Source organism: Ailuropoda melanoleuca, chromosome 3 (assembly GCF_002007445.2).
Source record: "Ailuropoda melanoleuca isolate Jingjing chromosome 3, ASM200744v2, whole genome shotgun sequence".
Taxonomy (NCBI): Eukaryota; Metazoa; Chordata; class Mammalia; order Carnivora; family Ursidae; genus Ailuropoda; species Ailuropoda melanoleuca.
Window position 1 is genome coordinate 89,215,475 of NC_048220.1, and position 18,613 is coordinate 89,234,087.

An 18,613-nucleotide genomic window follows, 5' to 3' on the forward strand; every position below is an offset into this window, starting at 1 on the left:
CACTCCATCCTGCCATTTATACACCTTATCTTCTTCCTCTCCTTTTTCTCCAGCTCACTATGACTGTCTTAGCTCAAGTCTTCTTGCCTGGATCACTGTAACCACTTCATTATTAACCTCCTGCCTCCCTTTCTCTACACCACCTTCCACATGCTCACCTTTCTTCCTCAGTGATCTTTTTATTTTTTTTTTATTTTTTTTTTAAGATTTTATTTATTTATTCGACAGAGATAGAGACAGCCAGCGAGAGAGGGATCCCTGTATTCATCATGTTGATGAATAATGTCTAATCAAATGGGTCACAAAGTTCAACCTCAGATCAGCTGATCTGGGCCTCTCCTTCGCTTCGCTCGAACGCAGAAGCTTAACCGCTGTGCCACCCAGGCACCCCCTCAGTGATCTTTTTAAAACATGGATTGAAATCATGTAGATCCCTTGCTTGTTTGCTTGCTTGCTTGCTTGCTTGCTTTATTTATTTATTTATTTATTTATTTATTTATTTATTTATTTATGAGAGAGAGAGCATGGGAGAAAGGCAGAGGAAGAGGAAGGGAATCTTCAGCAGACTTCATGCCCAACGTGGGGCTCGATCTCATGACCCTGAGATCATGACGAGCTGAAACCAAGAGTTGGACACTTAACTGACTGAGCCCCCCAGGCACCCTTGTAGATCTCCTGCTTTACTACTTTAATGGCTCCTACTGCCAAAAGCAGGCGTTTCCAAACTGCTCCATGAGAAAAAAAATGTTAGCATGCTTCTCAACAGATTCTTATTGATTTATACGTTATATCCAAGTATTATTCTAATTCTTATTCAAGTGTTTATAAAGTTTAATTTCTTCCCCTTGAAACAAAATAAAGGAATTTTCATCCTTTTACCTGATCCCAATAGATGGGTCTGTGCACCCCCTGGGGAGCTCGAGCACTCTGTGCTCTGAGGACAGAGGGCAGCATTTATGCTGATTTCCCCTGGCAGAGAGGATGCAAGGTATTCACTGTCCAGCTTCAACCTACCTCACCTCTTCCACCACCCACAGCTTCACCCACTAGCCACTCTTGCCCACATACCTGCTGCTCATGGGCACAGCAAGGCACAAAGAGCCCAGGCTCCGATGTCACATCCCTCCCTGCTGACGTCCAGCTGTGTGACCTACAGTCACTTGCTCTATCTTTCTGGGCCTCAGTTTCCTCTCCTGTCAAAGAAACATCATAATACCTATACTTCCCAGGGTTGCTGTGAGTATGAAGTGAGGCAGAGTACAAAAGTGATACAGGGCCAAGCACAGAGGAGAGGCTTCATAAACGGTACTCCTGGAGTGGCAGGAGTAATTGGATGTTGGTATTCCACACGTTGTTCCCTCTACTTGGAATCTGTGATTCTTCTCTCTTTCAATGGTTAATTTAAAGTATCAGCTCCTCTGAGAAGAACTACTGATTGTCCTGAGGTGGAGTTTGCCTGCTCCCTGAGCCTCAGTGGTATCAGATTGTGGATCGTTGTTTATTCCGGGGGACTGTGATTGATTGCTGGGATGCATATCCAGCATGCCCTAGTGCGTTACTGCTACTTGAGGAAGACTTAGTTATTAATTTCAGTGTCCCCAGCACTTAAAGTGTCTAGCACATAATAGGTGCTCAATAAATGTTTACTAATATTTCTGTACGCAAAGGGAAAAGAGGGTTATTTAAAATGCATGTACATGTACGATTTCATGTTACAATGATGGCTACTTCACGGTTTACAAAACACTTCCACATATGTTTGTAATAAACAAGCTATTAGCTCCCCCTCAACACTGTAGCAACTCATAAAATAGATAATAAATTAAAGAGAAGTAACTGGTTGACAATATCCCTTTGATGACAGTTTTCTCTTCTACCCTGATCTGATGCCAAGTTAATGTTATCATAAAATAATTCCATTAACTGCAAAGGTGCAGTTTACTGAGCCATTACTGTCATCAAAAAGTGAAATTATATTCAAAACTGAAAACAGAGGATTACATAGGAATAAATGGCATTAACATGCAAGCAAATTATATGCAGGAGAAACAGGAATAGCAATGTGACGGGCATTCCAGCCCATGCTCGGCATAAACAGATGATTACATTTAAATATTTATTCACACATGAACAATGAAAACAAATCACACTGGCAAGTGCCTTCGAGTTAAATTCATATTTGTTTAAAAAGGCAGAGGCTTATGTATTCCCTCTGACTGCAGGCTACATTGGGCCTGCCTGAGCTTTATTCAGACAGTCCCGCTGCCTAACATATGCGTGACCTGGAGGGTAAACTAGTATATAATATTTACATAAGAAGAAATTGAGCTGGTGGGAGGGCAAGGTGGAGGCTGAGAGGGGAGATAGGCAGAATAAAGCAAGATGCAAAATAAAATGCAAAAGAGAGCATCAGAGAACATCTGATCACTGATGCTGAAGGCAAGCAGAGAAAGGACAACAATGTCTGACCCTGGATGAAGTGAGCCAGACTGGGAGTGTCCACCAGAGGTGTGAACCGCGCTCCTTGGATGCCTGTGTTGATGGAGTTGAAGCCCCATGCAGGTGGATGGCACTGTGCACACCATGGCCAATCTTCCTGGCTCCCAGGTGAGGGCTGGGGAGCAGGACGACTCCTAAGACACTGTAGCTTCTATCAGGATGTTAGTGCATTTCTCTTTCCCTGACTAGTGACTCCTTCAAGGAGGGTGAGTTAGCTGGGCTGGTCCTATGTCCACTCCTCTTTCCTCATTCCTTCAGAGGATATGAGGATAAAGTCATGGTTGCCTGGATGTTTTGCCATAATGGCGAGGACTCCTTTCCTGACAACTTCTGCTCCAAGTCATCTTTTTTTTACTGAAGTCCTACTGTGTTTAAGGATGATAATACCTAAACCCGGGCAGCCTTGTGCCTCTCTGCAGCCCTGAAAATACCCAGCAAGTTGATCCTTCCAGGAGGAGCTGTTCTCACTCACAACAGCTCCCCATCTTGGCCAACCACACTTTACACTTGCATGGCCCCCCAAAAGTTCTGGTTCTTATATTTGCTTAATCAGATGAGGTAGAATGTGAAGCCTTACTTTGCTCATTCTTAGCTGCGCGAATCAAAGCCTCAGCTTTCCTATCTGTGAAGGCGGAATAGAAAGGCTGTCCCATTTCACATGGAACAAAGTCAATACCTGCCGTGCGCTGTTCTCTGCACAAAACAAAGACAGGAGCTTTGGAGCTGGCATTCTAGCTGGGAGATGGCAGTAAACAAAAGCATAATTAATTATCATCTAGTATGTTAACGTGTGATTAGTTCTATGAGGAGGGAAAAAAGATTAAAAACAGAGAGAAAGCGAGGGGAATCAGAAGTTGCGATTTTCAATAGGGTAGTAAAGGAGACATTTAAGCGAGGATGTGGAAGAGGAGAGGGAGTGAGCAAGCAGGTGTGAGGGGAAAGGTGCCCAGGCCCTAAATCAGGAGCTTGAGCCACAGCAAGGAGGCCTGTGTGGCTGGCATGGAATGAATGAGGATTCGGATGAGATGAAGTGGGGGGATGAGGCTCTCCATGGGATTTTTATGAAGACTAATGGAGACAATAAGTGAAATGCACTTAGCAGGTAATAATCACTGTGGCCGTGGTGACTTGTACTGTGACAGGCACTGTGCTCAGTGCCTGATTTCCATTAGCTCATTTAGTCTGCACCACAACCCGAAAGGGTTTTTACATATGTGCTTCTTTTATGCACAAGGAAACTGAGCTTTAGGCAGGCAACATAATCTTCCTAAGGTCATAAACATTAGTAAATGGTAGTGGTAGGATTCCAGTGCAGAATTCCAACCCAAGTGGCTAGCTCCAAAGACTGGGCCTTTAACCACTGAGTTGACTGCTTCTCATAAGTGAAGGGAACGGGGATGAGGGAGGTGAAGGATGAATTTGTGGATGGAAGAGCAGCCCCAAGGAGACTGGGAGCACACAGAGAAGGAGAGGGAAGCAAGAAGTGAATAAGCAGGTCCTTAACAAGAGCAGGAGGCATGATACAAAAGCAAAGACAGGCAGCACAGCAGGAAGCAGAGAGCTGAGTCTATGTCTGCTTGGGCCCAAGAGGCTTGACCACACACACAGCAGACACAAGCAGTGGCCAGCCAGTGGGCCAGCAACAGACCAAGGGGAATTCATGGAGCCATAGAAGTCCCTACATTGTGATCCTCAGAAATCAGAGACCTGGGAAACATATCACTTCCTCCTTAAAAACAAACACACAAACAAGCAAACAAAAACAACAAGAAAGGTTTAGGATTTTGAGAAGTTCTTTGTAGATCTTGGATACCAGTCTTTTATCTGTAGTGTCATCTGCAAATATCTTCTTCCATTCCGTGGGCTGCCTCTTAGTTTTTTTGACTGTTTCCTTGGCTGTGCAGAAGCTTTTTATCGATGAAGTCCCACAAGCTCAATACATGAGAAACAAATAATCAAATCAAAAAATGGGCAGAAGATATGAACAGACACTTTTCCAAAGAAGACATATAAATGGCTAACAGACACATGAAAAAATGTTCAAAACCATTAGCTATCAGGGAAATTCAAATCAAAACCACACTGAGATACCACCTTACACTGGTTAGAATGACAAAAATGGACAAGGCAGGAAACAACAAATGTTGGAGAGGATGTGGAGAAAGGGGATCCCTCTTACATTGTTGGTGGGAATGCAAGTTGGTACAGCCACTTTGGAAAACAGTGTGGAGGTCCCTTAAAAAGTTAAAAATTGAGCTACCCTATGATCCAGCAATTGCACTACTGGGTATTTACCCCAAAGATACAGACGTAGTGAAGAGAAGGGCCATATGCACCCCAATGTTCATAGCAGCATTGTCCACAATAGCTAAATCGTGGAAGGAGCCGAGATGCCCTTCAACAGATGACTGGATTAAGAAGATATGGTCCACATATACAATGGAATATTACTCAGCCATCAAAAAGAACGATTTCTCAACATTTGCTGCAACATGGACGGCACTGGAGGAGATAATGCTAAGTGAAATAAGTCAAGCAGAGAAAGACAATTATCATATGATTTCTCTNACAGAGAAAGACAATTATTATATGGCTTCACTCATTTATGGAACGTAAGAAATAGGAAGATCAGTAGGAGAAGAAAGGGAAGAATGAAGGGGGGTAACAGAAGGGGGAATGAACCATGAGAGACTATGGACTCTGGGAAACAAACTGAGGGTGTCAGAGGGGAGGGGGGTGGGGGAATGGGATAGGCTGGTGATGAGCATTAAGGAGGACACGTTTTGCATGGTGCACTGGGTGTTAAACGCAAGGAATGAATCATGGAACTTTACATCAAAAATTAGGGATGTACTGTATGGTGACTAACATAATATAATAAAAAAATATTATTAAAAAAGAAAGGTTTAGGATTGCGTGAACTGTAAGCCAAATTTTGAGCATGGATCAAGTCACTGTTTATTAATTTTAATCTGAGTTTTTGAAACAAAAACCCTTGCTGTCTGGCCTAGGTAAAAACATGGTAGCAGGTAACATTTATTATGTTTATGAAATTAAGTACCAGATACTACATGGATAACTTTGCATGTGGAATCCCATTTCAACATCAAAACCCTAAGAACTGGTTTATCCCCATTTATGGATGAGGAAACTGAGGCTAAGACAGGCCAGGTCACTCAGTAAGTTGGGCAGAGGGACAAACATATGACTCCCTCCCAGGTCTGTCTAGTGTGAACACTGACCATCGCTGAGCCAACACTGACCAACACAGCATGCACATAATCACTGTTCCACATTTTCCTCTGAACTTTACCCTATGGCAGCATTAAGATTTGTAAGGAACACAGACAAGTGGGAAAAAAATCCCACTATAGCGCCGTGCTCTGGATTTTCTCTCTTGTAGAGAGTCATCCTTACAGAAGGGCTGCAGCCTTATTTCTATGTGCCTGGCCAGCAGGAAGGGAAGCTTTTCAGTGTGCATAATGAGACTCAGGGAAGCACAGTGTGCTCTGGACTCTGAGTCTCAAATCCCACAGCTCAGAAATCTTGGGGATCAGCTCAGCTGGTTGTCTGAGTTTCAGGATAAAAGGGAACGGCAAGGAATTTTATAAAGAAGCTCAATGCCTAGAATATAATCACTTCAGCTATTTCTGACAGTTTTTCACTATGTTTTATACCTCCCAGAGGCTTAGTCGTTCCAGAAAAGCCCAATGGATACTGGTCATGTTGATGTCTACCAAACACCTTTTGGACACACTTCCTATGATTTAGGAATTTCCCATATTTTTAAGCCTGCCTCCTCATGGCAAAAGTTTGAACCTGCTCTGCCAGCTTCCATTCCAGCTATGGCATGGGTAGATGCCCAAAGACACCTGCCCCAGACTTTGACTCGGGAGCCAGTGACATAAGGAGAGGGGAAAAGAAAATCACATTATTTGACTATGTGATAGAAATAAATAATCCTTTTTTTTTAAAGATTTTATTTTTATTTCTACGACAGAGATAGAGACAGCCAGCGAGAGAGGGAACACAAGCAGGGGGAGTGGGAGAGGAAGAAGCAGGCTCATAGCAGAGGAGCCTGATGTGGGGCTCAATCCCATAATGCCGGGATCAAGCCCTGGAGCCGAAGGCAGACGCTTAACTGCTGTGCCACCCAGGTGCCTCAGAAATAAATAATCCTTAAGCAATCCAATCTTTCTCAACAACTTCTCTTCCTCCCTTACCCAACAGCATGCTGCATATTGATATAGAATAATCCTTAGCCCTTGCAAGCGCTCATGTGCAGTATGTGCAAAGAAAAATGGCAAGGGAACAGCGAATGGGAGCTAGATCAGCTGAATTATGCACAGGAGGAAAGAAGACAAAGAAATAACAGGAAACAGGAACACAATACCGGACACAATAAGTCCCCAAAGCAATAATTATGTTATGATTTCCCACCAGCTGGCTTAGAAATTTCAAACATTTTATTTTCTAGTTTCCCATGTAAAAGGCCCTCCTAGTATGGGGAAATACCCCCATCACTTCCCGATGTCCTTGATGCCGCACCAGAGAGCAAACCACTGATAAAGATTCTAAAATGAACAAGACCCAGGAAAACTACCTTCCCTCAGCACGAGGTCTTAGACCTTTCTTGCAGGTCAGCCTAAACTTTGTTCATGAGAAAGGATTTAAGATTAGGCCTGAATTATCTTAGACACATCTCTTTTGACCAAATGCATCTCTTAGCCCCCAAAATGAACCTTGTCCAATAGGTATTCCGTGAGTATCGGTGATGTTCCATATGCTATGCTGGGGATATAGCAAGAAATAACAGAGCACCTCACTGCTTAAGAAGCCAAAAGTCATTTAGAGTTCCAGCAGCACTGAATTTACACTGAATGAAGAGTTAGAGATTCTGCAGGATGACAGGCCTTGAGGCAGAGAAGAAGAAAACAAATGTACAAATGCTCTTTGCTCCAGCGGAGGGAAGAGACAATGACTAAGAGAGATCAGACAGGAAGAAAGGAAGGAAGGAAGGGAGGGAGGAGGGTGGGAGGGAGGGAGGAACAAAGAAAGAAAAGGAAGAAAAGAAGGAAGGAAGGAAGGAAGGAAGGAAGGAAGGAAGGAAGGAAGGAAGGAGTGAAGGAGAAACAGTAAAATAAATAAACCAAAAGAAAAAACTGGGGCAGAAGATATGATAAATGAAGAATATATGTTCTTCTTGTAAACCTCAAGTTCTCATTTGTAAGATGAGGTAAGATATCCTTGCCTGTTGATCAGGAATTATAATGTTTGAATCCTTGAACTCCTCCAAGAAACTCAACCCTTAGAAAAACCAACTGGTTTTCAAATAATTGATAAGTATCTCTCAAACATGGAAGAATACCCCTAAGACTTTAATACACAGTCTCTACTTTGACTAACTGGCAATGAGAGGAAACAGATACTTCACTCTAAGAATAAGAGGGCTGATGCAAAGAGGTGGGTGGGGGATGGGCTAGATGGATGATGGTATTAAGAGGGCACTTGTCATGATGAGCACTGGGTGTTGTGTGTAAGTGATGAATCATTGAATTCTACTCCAGAAACCAATACTATACTTCATGTTAGCTGCCTAAAATTTAAATAAAAATAAATAAATAAAATTAAAGTAAATTATTTTTTAGTAACATTAAATTTAAAAAATAAAATAAAATTTAAAAACAAACAAACAAAAAAGCACATGACATATGTTTTGTGACATGGTTCAAGACAGTCATCTCTTCCTATTCTCACCTGAAATCTCAAAGAATGTTTTAGGAGAATCCAAAATGATTCATATTTCAGATGCTTTGTCAAGTATGAAACTTTTGTAGACAATACATTGTCATGATCGAAATGATAATTACAGATTTCTACTTTCTTTTGGGAAATCATCTCTCCAACTAAACAGCTCTATACCATATGTGGCTGACCTGGCCCATGGCTCCAGAGGTGCACATGAAACCACAACCATACAATCTGCATATTCATTTCCTTGGTCATACTGTTTAAAACCTTAGCACATGACCCTTAGCAACAGGACCCAAAGGCAAGATCTAGAGAGAAAGAGACTATCCTGATGGCACTGAGTATCTGGATCTAGTCATGCCTGAGGCCAAATATCCTCTGGATTTTTAAAAAATGTGAAGTAAAAGAAAAGCCCTACTTTCCCTAAGTCAGTTTGAGTTGAATGTTCTTCATTTGCATTGATAAGAATCCAGACAATACATTCCCTGTATGTTTTCCTTATATCCCATCACACACAACCAATCTCATCACACATACAATCACAACCAATTGCCTGCCTAACTTTGACTTATAGCCAGGATAAACATAAATTATTCTCTGGAGGTTGCATTTGAATGCCTCTATCTCCGAAGCCCTTCAAAAGAACAGCTAACCTCTGTAATACTGCTCATCAAACACCAAATCTCTTAGGTGTTCTAACATGTCAGCTCAATTGTTGGCTACTAGGATCTCAAGGACAGGCAGATCAACTGCAAATACCAACTCATCTGTCATGCACAGCTTCCTAGAGCCAAATAACTGTCAAACTCCCCAAGTTCTGCTCTCCCCACTCCCAGCACCTCTATCATTGAAGATTCCTGGGAAGTTTTCTATCTCAAATCAGATGAAGAATGATAGATGAAACACCGAAGAGCCTCAAATCACAAATCAAGTTCATTGGATGAAACATAACTCTATAACATGTTAAGATTTATATTTTTCCCTGAATGAGCTTAGAGAGAACAATTATAACCTATTCATAACTCTCTATGTTGGATTTTTAAGTTGTTTTTGATCAATGGCTGGTTGTAATTTTATAAAAGAATCTCTCCGATGACATAAATACTGTTGTATCCCGGAGGAACGGCAGAACGAATCAATCACTCTTGCATAACAAGCACTCACTGTGAAAATAATGTCCTCGACCGAACAATGAACTTGAACACATATTCCAAAGCTTTCAGAGTTCTTAAGATCGGCTCACATTGCTCCCCTCTGCTGGAGGTATCCAAGTAAGTCTTCAGCACCGTCATCAATTTCCTGAATAAGGGATTATATTTTCAAAATACATCTTTTCCACCCACAGCATGGTCATCAGTTTGCTCCATAAATTATAAAGCATTCAAAGGTTAAAGGTGATGGTATAGCTAAGCTTACTCACTTGTTTGCAGCCATAAAAATAACTCTGCTTAAAATATATATACTTAATACAGGGAGTGAATAAGTATTTCCTGCCCATAGAAAGCCAGCAAAGGAAAAACTAGTGAGGAAAAAACAAAACAAACAAAAAACATGTGGACTAGGAAAACTAGTCACAATCAGGGTATGAGTGGAAATAATGGTGGTGAGAATGTTCTTTTCAGCATTTGCTTCCTACAGATAATGTTTTAATAATATGGAATTCCCTTGCTGAGAAACTTTTCGTGTTTATTCATTACCAGCAAGGCAGACTTCAAACTATTTGGCCCAACTTTCAAGGCCCCTTTACAAACTGGCTTCTCCAAGCTCTTCAATATCACCTCCCATCTGTATCCATCAGTTCCCTATACCCAAGCTGTAACGGGCTACTTGGCCTGTGTGCTTTATCCTCCCTAGCCTCTGAATCCCAGCGTCTACCACAAGTAGCTGCTCAATAAATGATAGTTGACTGACTGAATGAATGTTTTCATGTACTTCTACCACAATAAAATATTCCTTCTAACCTATGGGTTTGCATATTTTTATTTAATCCAAATAACACAGCAGAGATGGGGTTTTTTCAGTAAAGGGAGAACACACACAGCCTGGTGCAAAGGAAAATACTCAAGTTCCTTGTGCCCTAAGCATCCTGGTCGGGTGAGCAGGAAGTACACAAGAAATCCCCCATATGTACAGTAACTTACTTGTAAGCCAACGTGGCACTGAAGTGCTGTTGAATGTAAGCCTCCAAGACAGTATTGAAATGCTGGAATTTCCGATCAGCAATGAGTCCTATTATGTAGATCTGAAGAAGATTCAAGGAATCAGTGTTTGGGGGTCAGACTCAAGGCAGGAAGCCCTATTCACATGGCATAACTGAACCTCCAGCAAAATGATTTTGCTCAGGAATTAGCTCACGAGTATATTGTTAGTCCTTTTCATTAAAGTAGTGTCTCTTCTAAAAAGCATTCCATGAAGTGTTGTAGGATAAAAGGGTGTTGTAGGATAAAAGGGTGTTGTAGGATAAAAGGGTTTCGTGGTCAGATAAGTTTGACAAATGTCAGGATATCATTGTTAGACTGACTTCTTTACTGCAGGGTTCTTCCAGTCTTTAACATATCTAATGCATTGTGACTCTCTGAGAGGGTCATACAATGTCCATCACTTCCCCAAGAGTTATTTAATCAAAGGATCTTTTTGTCACAGAGCATCTTTCTTGAGGGCTAGCTTTCCAGGAGACCTTCTGGGAAGCACTGGATTAAGTCACAGTTGTCTCCAAGTAATCTCTTTAAAATGTAAATGTCACTGACATAAGTAGTTAACACATTAAACTTTATTGATACCCTAGTGTGGACATGGACATGACACTGAGGAAACATGAGTTGGACAGAGAGGAGGAAGAGACCATACGGGAAGATGGAAGAGGAAGTGTCGGGATGGTGTGCCACCATAAAATGTTCTGGGTGGCCAGGAGGATGTAATGACACTGGTAAGTTGGAGGCTATGAGAAAAAAGAAGATAGGAAACACTTTGGATGCTTCCCAACCTGGCCATGGACTAGCTCCTGCATTCATGTAAAGCTGAAGCCATTATTCATGGTATCCAGCTTCATGTACTTGCAACCAGTGCCAATATGACATCAACACTTAAAATTCCCCTTTTGCTCGCGCTGCCACGCTTTCATATGAACTAGAAACAAAAAAAGTACAAAAACCCCAACGGCTCATTCATTCATTGCTCTGGTTGCCAAAAGTTACAATGCCTTCAAAAAAGTTCATGAAAAGGGCCACAAAAGCCACAAGTTCTCAGTGTTCTCACAGTGAGACACACATTAATGTCTAATGTCACTAAACACCTTTCCCCTCTTTCTTACCAAAGCATCAAAGACGAGGATATCATACTCATTACTTTGAGAATGCTCCATCATGATATTGAAGAGGGCATCCAGAGTATCCTGGAGAAACTGGACAAAATAATGAAGGTCACATTAAAAAACAGTGCAGGTGACCCAGAAATCCCACTCCTCAGTGTATCCCAAGAGAATGAGAGCACACATCACCACATGCTGCATTCAAAAGGTCCACGGAGCTTTCTTCAGAAGAGCCAGAACTTGGAGCAACCCAATTGTCAACCAACAGCATGAATGAACATATGGCAGCATTTTAATACTACAGAATAATCCACAGTGATAAAAAAAAAAGAGCAAACTAATTCAACATGCAACAATGAGGATAACTCATGAGGATTGTGTAGAGTAAGATAAATCAGACAAAACAATGTACATTATTTATTACTCTATTTTTATGAAATTCAAGAACAGGCAAAAAAAAATCTATCATGGTAGTCAGCATAGGGAAGGTTGAGAAGGGGTATGAGAGAATCTAACTGCAATGCCAAAAATGTTCTGTATCTTGATCTAGACAGTGGGTGCATGGGTATATGTATGTATAAAAATACAGGGAACTATACTCTTAGGGTAAGGGCTCTGTACATATTTTACTGTGTTATATACTTCAATAATAAACTTTTTTAGAAAAAGAAAAAAGAATGCAAAGGTGGAGACAATGTAATTCCCTCCCAGATGCTTCTCCAAGCCACCCAAAGGTGATAGAACTTATGAAAGGATGTCTGGAGAATTTTCCTGCTACTGCTGAACCAGGTAGGTGAACCAATAGTGCACATTTAAAACACTGATCTGAAAATTCTACCATTGCTTCTCCATGTATGGAAAATTAACTGAAATCTGATACTCTTCCTTTCTAAGGGATAGGTCAATATTTCCTATAGTCCCTGAAAGCATACAGCTACCAAATAAAGATGTTTAATCTCAGAGTTTCTAGCCGGACCAAGTTCCTGATGGAAACAAGATCACCAAGACCTGTGGGAAACACTTGTGTAGAACTAGAGAGAAGGGTTGCTTAATTAGATCTACACTTCAGACACTATTTCTCCAACACCATTTGGACACAACAATACATCTGACATTTATATTGTTTTATGCTTGTTTCACTTAAAATGTGAGCCCTGATGTCTTTCCCTCTTTCATGTATGATGCATAATACTCTGTAAGCAGCAGGAACTAAGAGTACTTTTTATTTCTAATAGTAACATGTAAGTAGTACTAAGACATCACACTATTATAGCAACTTATACCAACAAAAATAATTAATAGTTACTATTTATTGAACTCTGTATGATTTACATGTTTAGTTCAATATTACGTACTTATGCTAAGTAATTTTTAAACATTATTGCCTTGAATGCACACAACCACTCTACAAAATATGTCATATTCATAATATTATCACATAAAGTTGGCAAGTAGTTGAGCTGAGATCTACACCCAGGCTGATCTCCTTCCAGGAACTGAACACAACCATAGTTTTCTACCACTCAACATTCAACATCATTGAGCCAAATCAGCCACTGAATTTCCCAGTAAAGGTTTCTCATGGCAATTTGGGACACTGTGTCCCTCTGTTAGAGAAAACGTCCCATCTCCCTCAACACGTCATTTGCTACCTGAAGCCACCCATGATTTAAAGCTCTGCTACTTGTGGACGAAGACAAACAAAATGAAGCCCCACTGACCTTCACCACTTCCTCTCCATCGACAATCTTCAATTTCTCTAAGTTCTCCTGTAGCAGCTGAGGCTTCATACGCCACTTCAGCAAACCCAGCAAGCCCACTGAAATATAGTCCAGATAAGCAGAATTAATATTCTTGGCTTAAAATGTCCATTCAGGACCTCCCTGGGCTTACACACGCATAAATGCACATGCACACTACATATATAAACTCTTGATGGTTTCATTACCGTTCTGGGTGAGCTTTGTGGAACACACTAGGGTGGAAATGGAGAATACATCCCGGGAGCTGACGGAGAGCCCCCCAACACTGCTGGAGCTTCGACTTAAGGTGGCCCCCTTGTTTTCCACATGGTGTCGGTAAGAAGGAAGTGTCAGGTAAGCACTGGCATCCTCCATCTTCTTACTCTCCCCCTGGAAACAACACTTTGGTTACTTCCCCCAGCCACGGGTACATGCCCAACGCCACACAGAGTTTGCAGTGACCAGCTTACACATTGTAAGGTGCATCAAGTCAGAATTAGAAAAATCATCAGAGAAGCAATAAACAGCTGGTATGGGAGGGCTATTTTTCCACAAAACAGGCAAGAATCCAAAGTTACATTAATGGAAAAGGGATTGACCAACCAGTTGAAGGCTCTGTGGACTTCACTAACAGCATGGAGGGAATTGAAGATTTTCCTGACAGGCCGTTTTGATTCCTCCTAAATTTCTTGAGATTTTTTTTTTTTAAAGTAGGCTCCACACCCAGCATGAAGCCTAATGCGGGGCTTGAACTCACGACCCTGACATCAAGATCAAGTGTTGGACGCTTAACCGATTGAGCCACCTAGGTGCCCCTAAATTTCTTGAGGTCTTAACACCTGCCCACCAGCAAGATAAGGAATCAGCTTAAAGGAAAAGTTAACAGCAAAGGCACTAGAGTCTGAAAGTCCTGGAATCTAGACCTTGTTCTACCATTCACAAGTCTGTGACATCTTGGACACATTGCTTGGTCTCTCTGTGTCTTATTTTTCTCATGATTAAACAGAAGATTATACATATTACCTAGCTCCTAGAAATTTGGGGCAGACTAAATGGGCATAATGCATATAGAGCTCTTAGCAGATTTGATAGACACCTAAGTCCCTTGGCATGTGGAAATGCTTGGTTAGAGGTAGGCATTACAGGAGTTAATGTTTATTGAGCCCTTACTCTGACTGGATGCTGCTCTAAGTACTTTATATGCCTTACTTCATTTCATTTAAACCTCACAACTGCTATCATCACTGTTGACACTGCTATCATCCTCAGCTTACAGATGAGGAAACTGAGACTTAAGGAAGATGAGTACATTGCAAACTGACTATAACTGGACCTCCCCCAACCCCGCCCGCCATGAGTTCACAGTCTGTTGTGATGTGCCATAAATGAGAAGAGAACAGCTGTGCAAGAAGGGGGTGGGGGTTTCCAGAAAAACCAGAGAGACTCAGAGAAAGAGTGCCTGGTGATGAAGCCTTGACGAAGCTGTGTTTGCCATGGACACCACAGGCCAAAGGCTGAGAAAGGCAAGGACAAGTGTTGGATCCCTATGCCAACAGCTTAGCCTTGTCCTCCTTCACAAGCACATGCTTTGTCTCCAGCTGGGTGCTAGCATAGGCATCCTGCTGCCACAAGAGGGGTTCTGGGAAAGCATGCAAGTGAGATCAAGGCAAACACTTCCCACTGCTCAAAAACAGTACAAGTCTCATGATCTAAAATATTGATGGCCAATATCTGTACACCCTTTTATACACAGCCCTTCCACATGGGTCATCTTACTGGTTTGTCATAAATATTACCATCACACTTAAGAAAAAGGAAGCTGACACTCAGGAAGATGTGTGAGATGATTCCAGATTTAGTCAGTGGCAAGACTGGGACCCTGATTCTGATGTTTCCATTAGTGGCAGTGAGGCATCTCTCAAATGTTTCTTGCTGGTCTTCTACACATCCCAAAGGGGTCTTTACGGAGTCCACAGCCCATTCTGTATGTAACAATAACCTTTTCCACTTATTCAATGTGCTATGTACCCATGATGGTTGTGTTTACATGAGAGGTCTCATGTGATACTCACTCAACAATTATTCACTGAGGGCTCGTGGGGGGAAACAGAGGCAGAGAAGTTAAGATTTTGTGCAAGGCCACACAGCTGGTGAACCCTGGTGTGTGTGATTCTGTGGTCCCTGCTGTTAACCACTAAGCAATCCTGCCATCTTCCCTTGGCCTCCTGTGCCCCACTCACTGCAGTTAATTCCAACACATGGTACCTTTAGGACGACCAAGTCATGGGATCCATCTTGCAGAGTGGTCCCATCTTCCTTCATCAACTTCACATAGGACATGGCAAAGTTCTTTTCTCCTTTATCTTTAGCTGGAAATAGCATTGTGAGGTCAGGAAAGAAAATGACACATGGGCCCTTCAGTTATCCCACTCCTCTCTCCTTAGGGGAGCTTCAGAGATGCCATTTGGTCAGGTACTCACATTCCAGGGATGACCGATGTCGAAACATGAACCTCAGATGGATCCTCTGCATGTCTTCAATCGGGACAGCCACCTTGGTAGGCAGAAACCAGAGCTCAGGAGACAATGAGTTAAACAGCCCTCCCCACTCCAACCCACCACCCAGAAGGCAGCCTGACCATTTAACTGAGAGAGTTCCATGCTGATTTATTACCCATCCATCAAGCCTGATGAACTGTAAATAAATTACATAAGAACCAGCTATGAAGAGAAAATAAAGTACCAAATGTAATCCATTTGGCAAATTGCATTCCTAGCCAATGAAAAGAAGTCTGTAAATTACAGTGGGTTAAAATGTATCTCCCCAAATTGATATAAAAGTCACATAACTTTAGCACAGGATTTGATGCACTGCAAACTGCACAATGCACATTTTCTTTACACACTCCAGGAGTTCTGGCGACTGTAGCAGGGCTTAGCAAATTAACAATGGTCATTAGGGGGTATGCTTGAGGACTCTTGTTTATGCAAATTCATAAAAATGTTTGTATCCAATATTTGGGAACATCCTAGGGCTCATTCCCATTCTTGCCTGGACAGACACCCAGATGCTTTTACCTCTGAAGACACAGAACCAAATCACTCAGTCCTCAGTCACCCCAGTTCCACTGCCCAGTAGGTGGTCTGTTGCACCCTTAACTGAGACGCATCAGTTCTGGCTATAGACTGCCCACCTCCCGTCACCTCATAGCTCTCTCTCTCCGTAAGGAGCGATTCAAGCCAAAGCAGAGAAGCTTAGCTACCTATGAGGAAACCACTTTGATTTTTAAAAGGGACAAATTTACCCTGTATGGATGACTATTAAAAGCCAAACAGGTGCATACTTTGTGACACTTTCTGCTCCAGTGAATGAAATTTGAGCCTAAAGAGGTCCACCATTTGTGACTTCAGACAGAACAAAGGAACTGAGAGCTTCCTGGGCGACTGCAGTCCAATTCATTCTTTCATTGTGAATGAAATGGCCACTGCAAGCCACGGTCATGTGAAATGCTGGCCTTGCTAATGCAAAGCAGAAGCCCTGCAACTCAAAAGCTCATGGTTCACATGGGGAGATGCATATTTTAACAATCATGTGACAAGGGCTAGCAAAGAGAAATAATTAGAGTACAAGAGAACACAGAAAACAGAAAACCAACTTGGTCCAATAGCTTTCTGACCTCAAAGTTGGGCAGGTCATCATGAAAAGAGTGAGTGCAGGGAGTGAAGGGAGACCCACTGAGGAAAATGGGAATATAGGTGACCAGGCAAGAGCCACTGAGGTTTGGATAGCTGTCTCGGAAAAGGAAGTTATGTGAACATCTTGTGTTTAGGTTCAGAGCAGAGGGTGAATAAAGACTGCTACTAATTACAAAGCAGAGATATTTGAAGATATGTTCAAGCTTCACTGTTCATTGAATTAACTCCAAACTCTTCTTCCAATGCACGATATTCCCTTCTGCTTCATGTGACAATCTGGTAATGCGAATATTTGTGATTAATGCCACTTTTGTCTCAGGCACCCTACCAAGACGGTATCTTTCAGGCATTAAGTGGTCTTTTATAGTCTCACATTCACTTGCAAGCTCTGTCGCTCCTCACTGCTGAGTGGAATGACACAGCTTGGCGGGCTGGGCACTGTGCTCAAGAAGACCATCTGACAATCCTACAGCAGCCGATTCTGGGTCATTGAAGGGTGATCAAGAGAACCAGGGTACTCACCCATCGCACCACCATTCCCACTGCCTGACATACCACTGGACACACACTAGGGTATTGCTTCAGATCTTAGGGAGGTGTCTCAGAGCCCCTAAATATATGTTTGCTGCTATCGTTATTATTATTTATGATTATTATTATTATTACCTTGACTGTTTCCATCCACCGTGGCTGTTTGACTTGATAGTACACAACGGACCGATATTCATTCATAGGCTTGTCCCCAGCTCCCACACAAATTGCATTCTGCCCCAAAAAAACAAGAGAAAAAACACTACAGAATTGCCATTTTCAGTGCTTGGGCAATTTCAGTCCCAAGGCCAACACTGGCCTTGGGGTCTGGGAAAAAACCCTCCCTTCACCAACCCTTCTGCCAGGTACCCTTTTACATTACAGATTTATACATGAACATCCCCGGCCCCAGGAGTGACAGCTGCTTAACTACAGAAATTCTATTACTTGCATTCTGGAAACCATTGGAGCGCACCAGCCGCTGACGTGACTGTCTTATTGTAAATGGTAACCAGCCTTGGAGTTACTGCGTGCTGCCAGTCTTATTACTCCTATTTGTTTCTTAAATCTGAATGTGTGCAAAGTTTACAAACAGGCTCAGATCTGTCAAGCAGCAGCTCATTCTGATGGATTCTGATGCTAACAGGGAAGCTGGGCAAGGGGAGGGAGCCTGGGTTGCAGACAGATACAGGGACAGAGGGGCCTGAGGGAGCCCCACCGTTACCAAGCATCTTCTGGTATCAGGCCCATGCCAAGCACTGGGATACGGGCGTGAGTCAGATATTAAACCTGACATGAGAGTTCACAATTTTGGGGAGGGATCATTAGATAAGCAGACAAATCACTGAACAACACAATGCGATGACAGGCATATGTCTTTACTATAATGGGGCACAGGGAAGGGATCCTTAAGTGCAGCCTGAGGATTCAAGGAAGATTTCTTGAAGGTGATGACAGTTGAGGATCTTGAAGAAAGATTCCAAGTTGGCTTTGAGCAAAAATGTGGGAAAGATATTCCAAGCAGAGAATGAGCACAGAGCAAGCATACCTGTATAGAATATTTATTGTTTGCCATAAAAAACACCCTC

At 42.2% G+C, this 18,613-nt stretch overlaps 1 protein-coding gene across 1 annotated transcript in view; it reads right to left on the minus strand.

Annotated features, from left to right (window-relative positions):
• LOC100465542 (dedicator of cytokinesis protein 2) overlaps positions 1-18,613 on the minus strand; it is a 135,993-nt gene that overhangs the window by 70,466 nt on the left and 46,914 nt on the right. Inside the window, exons 14-21 of the mRNA XM_034656751.1 lie at positions 17,661-17,759; positions 15,780-15,852; positions 15,565-15,668; positions 13,506-13,689; positions 13,279-13,376; positions 11,561-11,650; positions 10,392-10,492; positions 9,415-9,549 (exon numbers count right to left, since the gene is read on the minus strand). Of these exons, the coding sequence (XP_034512642.1) occupies positions 9,415-9,549; positions 10,392-10,492; positions 11,561-11,650; positions 13,279-13,376; positions 13,506-13,689; positions 15,565-15,668; positions 15,780-15,852; positions 17,661-17,759 (884 nt within the window). The remainder of the gene's footprint in view (positions 1-9,414; positions 9,550-10,391; positions 10,493-11,560; positions 11,651-13,278; positions 13,377-13,505; positions 13,690-15,564; positions 15,669-15,779; positions 15,853-17,660; positions 17,760-18,613) is intronic.